The sequence below is a fragment of the Miscanthus floridulus genome, chromosome 2 (assembly GCF_019320115.1).
Source record: "Miscanthus floridulus cultivar M001 chromosome 2, ASM1932011v1, whole genome shotgun sequence".
Taxonomy (NCBI): Eukaryota; Viridiplantae; Streptophyta; class Magnoliopsida; order Poales; family Poaceae; genus Miscanthus; species Miscanthus floridulus.
In genome coordinates this window covers 136540969-136546288 of record NC_089581.1, presented here as the reverse complement: position 1 = coordinate 136546288, position 5320 = coordinate 136540969, and the positions used below count along the sequence as shown (strand labels likewise).

The 5320-nt window shown below is 52.0% G+C and overlaps 1 protein-coding gene across 1 annotated transcript; it reads right to left on the bottom strand.

Moving 5' to 3' along the window:
• Positions 1-3059: 3059 nt before the first annotated feature.
• Positions 3060-5320, bottom strand: LOC136539793 (probable polyamine transporter At3g13620). Its single transcript, XM_066531773.1, has 2 exons — positions 4317-5320; positions 3060-3902 (listed from the first exon to the last, which is right to left on the bottom strand). Exons 1-2 carry the CDS (start codon positions 5248-5250, stop codon positions 3349-3351), a joined length of 1488 nt encoding a protein of 495 aa, XP_066387870.1. The 5' UTR covers positions 5251-5320; the 3' UTR covers positions 3060-3348.

Below are 5320 nucleotides of genomic sequence, written 5' to 3'. Positions count from 1 at the left end.
AGTACCGTCAGGACATGATAGAAGGGCGCTTTGCGACCTTCTATGCATGTCAGAGCCCAAACAGTGTTGTAGGCGCCGACTTTTGCCTTACAGTGTTGTGGGCGCCGTCATTTGCCCTAGGGCACGGATCCTTACGGGAGCTCACAACAACCACTACAGTCCATAAGGAAACTCGTATCACCCACAGTGATCCTCCGCACCGCCCACTAGGACGGGATGGGATATGACAACCCGCTGACAATACCAGGACATGGCATCGTCAGCGAGCAGACACCCAACGCGGCCCTGTTAGGGTCAGCAAACATGCGCCCGGCATGGAGCTATCCCTGCCACTACCTACCATGTCAGCGGGGCCCGCACAGAGGAAAAGGAAGACCTGGCATCCTTGAAGGACTTCCTTTGCCTCTGGTTTTCCTCTTTTTCCCCATCTGTAATCACTGCTCTCTCTTGGCCTATAAAAGGGAAAGTAGGGCACCCCACTAAAGAGATAGATTCATCACATCACACATCACGCCACATAGTTGAGCAGCAACCAAGCTCTCAGCACCCATTCGACCTTTCCATTAGAGACTTGGGACCTATCCCTCTCTCGCCCGTTTGTAACCCCTACTATAGACTTTTTAGTGCTAATAACACGAGCAGCAGCCACGAACTAGACGTAGGGACATTCTGCTCGAACCAGTATAAACCTTGTGTCTTTTAGTACACCATCCGGGTCAGACGAACAATAACACAAATTTACTCGTTGGTGTTTGCTCGAAACACCGATAGGACCTTTCTTGGCCGAATAGTGACATTTAATTCGCTTCCTTCTTGTTTTTGGCCACAAGTTCATCGAAACTAAGCTTTGGCGTTTTACTCTGGTGCTTGTCATGGTCTTTACCTCCATCGGCTTTGTGGGCATACGCCTTCTTCTCCTTGTCTTGATAGGTATGCTTCAAACGAGGATCCTTCTGATTTCGAGGAAACCGACTTAGCCAATTTCTAGAAACCATCTTAGCCCATTTCAGCTGCTGCTCCTCTGGACCTGATTAGCAAGAGATCAATTGGTCACACGTAGATTGTGATAGTTCACCACTGATGATTGATTATCCATCTTTTCAAATTGAGTTGGAGCGGTTTGCATAAGATGATTATTTTTCTAGCCAAAACCGTCAGGCTAGTTCTCAAAACTAGCTTAGCTGATTCCCCCTGTCCAACAGGGTCAATCAGACTTTGTTTCAGTTAGAGAGATCTCGCCTGCCCTCCAGTATCTTCTAGATTTGTAATCACCTCGATGTCCTCTAGAGTATCTCAAATTTACAAATCAAGGACAACGACTTTGTCTTCACTTAAGAGCTCCATATATCTCTGTTCGACATTTCAGCTTCGGCATTTGATGAATCGGCTGATGCTAGCCGATTCCAAATTTGTTTGCCATCAGACAAAATGAATCCAATTGGTTGTCTGGTTGAGCTTCAGAAAATCTCAACTGTCCTTTATCAATGGTCAGGTTGGATAACTTGAAGAAACGTATTGCAGTTAGAAATATTATGATCAAATGAATTATGCCACTTGCAAAATGTAAGCTCATCGAAGTTTTGAGGTGATGGCAAAGCTTTGCGATCAATGATTCTAGTAAAATTATTTTTTATCAAAATATCAAAGACATGATCACAAAAAAATAAAGTCAAAGGTGTACTTTGATTTCTTTAGCCAATACTTTTATGGAGTTGGCTTTAAAGGTAGACAAACAAATGGATCAGATTTGACTCAATCCATTCGGCCACACTTTTGCAACCTCTTTTCTTGCCAGATGCTCTAGAACCGATCATAAAACCAATATCGACATCCGCAATACTTTTCAATCTTGGTCTAGAAACTTAAACCTAAAATAATTATAGAATTTGTATCTCAGCTAGGACCAAGTATAAACTGAATATGAAGTAAGTAAGCAACCCATGTGGAGTTATTAATGATTTTGATGAGCTCAAAAAGTTGGACCAAGGTTTTATGTTGGACGACCAATTGGAAAAAGTTGATACTAGGGATGGCTCCGTGCCTAGGTCGACATATATAAACCAAAACTTGAAAGGCAATTGCAAAGCTAAGATTTTATTGAAAAAATTGGAATTTTTTATTAGGTCAAATCCATATATTATAACGTGTATCACTCTCATCTTGTATCTGTCGAATCAGGCAAGCTCGATACAAACGTATACCACCGGTTTGCATCAGCCCACACAATTATATACATTCTTTAGCTCGTGCAACTAACAAAACATATTGCTCGGGCAGGATCGTACGGCTCCACATGGATAGACTGAGAAGATCATGGAACAATCGCGCCCTTGAGCTATAGATAAAAAAACACGCCCTTAGGCTTAGGCAGCGCGAGCTGCTGAGACGACGAGGCGTCAGGTGCAGTGCACTGTTATCTCTTGCGCGGCCCACAAATTAGAGCCCATGTGTTTCGCCAGCTGCGAGTGGGTGGTTCCAAACGAAGGGGCTATTTGGCACGGCTCCAAGGCCAGCTTCGGGAGCTATTTTGCAGCTTCGGCGGCCAAACACACCCCTGTCGAGGTGCTCCGAGGGTGAAGCTCTGTAAATCGCGCTAAGAGGGGCAGGAAGAGGAAGCCAGACCTAAAAAAAGAAGCTTTGCTCGGCTCCCTCTCGCTTCCGTAGGCCCAGCACTCGTCGTGGTCAGATTTGACCTAAGGCGCATCACTTGAGCACAGCCGACGCAGGTGAGGCCAGTGCGATGCATGGGGAGGGGAGGATGTGCCATGGCAGTGAGGGAAGGAGGTGGGGAGAGGGCACAATGGCGCGAGGAGGTGGAGGCAAGTGCGAACGCTGATGGCAAGGTAGAGGAAGGTGTTATGTTAGGGCGGATGCGAGATAAGGAGCGGGGCCGAGCTGCCAGAGCCCATGCGAGCGCTGGGTGGGCAGAGGCGCCGGGCGGAACGAACGAGAGAAGGGAGGAGGAAAAAACAAATATGTCCAGATAAATGATACAAAAAAATAAAGAAAAAAAAGGAAGATAAAGGCATTATAGTCATTTTTTCTTCTTTTATCTACAAATGAGAAGTTATTTTACCAAACGTTTTACCAAAACAGTTTCATCTACATTGGTGGGGCTGCTCCTAGAGCTGAAACAAAAAAAAAAGTTACCCCACTACTAAAACAACAGAATTGCTATAGAGATTCAAACAAAGTTATACCAAACGGGTCCAAAATACTCAAGCGGGCTCGTCTTGTTTCCTTTAGTAGGGAGTAGGGAAGAACTGGGCACAAATAAAAGGGCAACCTTGTAGTGCACCGCGAGCCAGTGATTTCTGTTATCACAATTCATACTGTTAGCCACTGCTGTTAGCAACCTTCGTATTGTCCTCCCTCTGCACGGCCAAACTTGAAACATCCCCGTGCCTTGCCGAACGCCATGACGTAGTACACCACGACGCCGGCGCCGGTGAACGCGGCGCTGGCCACGCACACCTTCCACCCGGCGACGGCCATGACGAGCATCAGGAACACCGACGGCACGGCGCACATCGCGGCCACGCCCGCGGTTCCCATGGGCACACGGTAGGGCCGCGGCAGGTCCGGGCGCCTGGCGCGGAGCCAGACGAAGGCCGCGAACTCGAGGAGCATCCCGAGGCTGTACAGGAAGTTGGTGACTGCCACGATGCTGTCGAAGCTCAGGAAGGACATGCCCAGCGCGATGGCGCCCGTGACGGTGATGCTGACCCAGGGCGTGTCGAACGTGGGGGCGCGCGCGGCGAACAGGGACGGGAGGTGCCCGAGGTCCGCCATGCCCGCCAGGAGGTACGCCGCGCTGCTCATCGACGACGAGTAGAGGCCGATGGAGGAGAGCACGGCGCCCACCTCCGTCCAGTACTTGAGCCACTTCCCGGCGATCAGACCTGCGTTGCGTGCACGGAACCAGCTGGCAAAGTTCAGTAATCTAGTGTATGCCTCCGTTCGCTGGTCCGAAACTTAGCTGAAACTGGCTGAAAAACACTGATCTTGCTGAATCGTTGTGAGACAAAAATACTGTTCCAACTAGAAAAACAAGCCGAATATGGAGTAAACCGAATATGGCCACTGTCCTGTTCATGGACGGAGTGAACGTGCGTGCAGCAATTATTTCAATCGGGAGCCGGCCGGGCGGGCAAGTTTTTGTCAAGCTGTCCCTGTTGCTACTTGTCGGTTGTCTCGCTTGGTCTTTGGGTCCAAGAAAGACGTGCAAGTCCATGGTGAATCTAATCTTGACGTGATGCGCGCTAACAACGCGACAAAATCAATGAGCGAGAACATTCAAACAGTAACATGTGCACCTGCAGCGTCGGCGAAGTAGCCGTCTCCCCAGGCCTCCGGCGGCGCATCGATGGTTCCGGTGGCCGCCATGAGAGGCAGCACGTACCCGAGCGACGCCATGCAGACGGCCGACACCAGGGCCGCCGGGAACGTCCTCCCGGGCCGGTCCACCTCGCCGGCCATCGTGCTCACGCTGTCCCAGCCGTTCAGGTTCCAGAACAGCGTGTTCAGCAACAGCTTCCAGTCCTTATCTCCGGCGGTGGCCCCCCAGCGCCGCGGCCGGACCTTCGGCAGCGCGGCGCCGACCATCAGCAGGAACGGCGACAGCGCCGCGAGGCCCAGCGCCACGGCCGTCCAGCCGACGACGCTCAGCCCCGTGTAGTTCAGCAGCGTCAGGGCGACGTTGAAGGTGACGATCGTCGCGACCCTGCCGCCGCCGCGGGACACGGCGGGGGCTACGCGCGTCAGGTAGTCGGAGCACAGCGCCGGGAAGGCCGCGGCGCCGATGGCGCTGCAGACGTACTTCCACGTGCCCATGAGGGACCCCGCGAACGGGCCGAACGCGCGGTTCACCCACACCACGTACCCGCCGTTGCCAGGCATGGCCGTCGACAGCTCGGCGGTGACGAGAGACTCCGGGACGGCCCAGACGAATGGGAACACCAAGAATCCGATGAGTGCTAGCAGGGGTCCGCCGGCCTGAACCGCCGGCTCGGCGCCGTATGGTCCGCCGGCAACCTCGAAGAAGATGAGGAAGATGAGAGGGAAAAGCGTCAGCTTGTTCCGACCCCTTGCATGGCCGGTGACGCTGCCGCTGCCGCTGCCAGTGCCAGCCACAACCGTGATTGGGAGGTGGGTTGGATCGCCGCCGGGCACGGTTTCAGATTTGTCCGGAGACGTCTTGGATTGGAGTGGTGAGGTGTTGTCGCTTCCATGGATTCCCTGCTTCATCATCGTTGGAAATTCGTGGTGGGAGCAGCCCAGCAGGTCTGGTTCTAGTTCCCTGTGCTGTGCCGATGGTTCA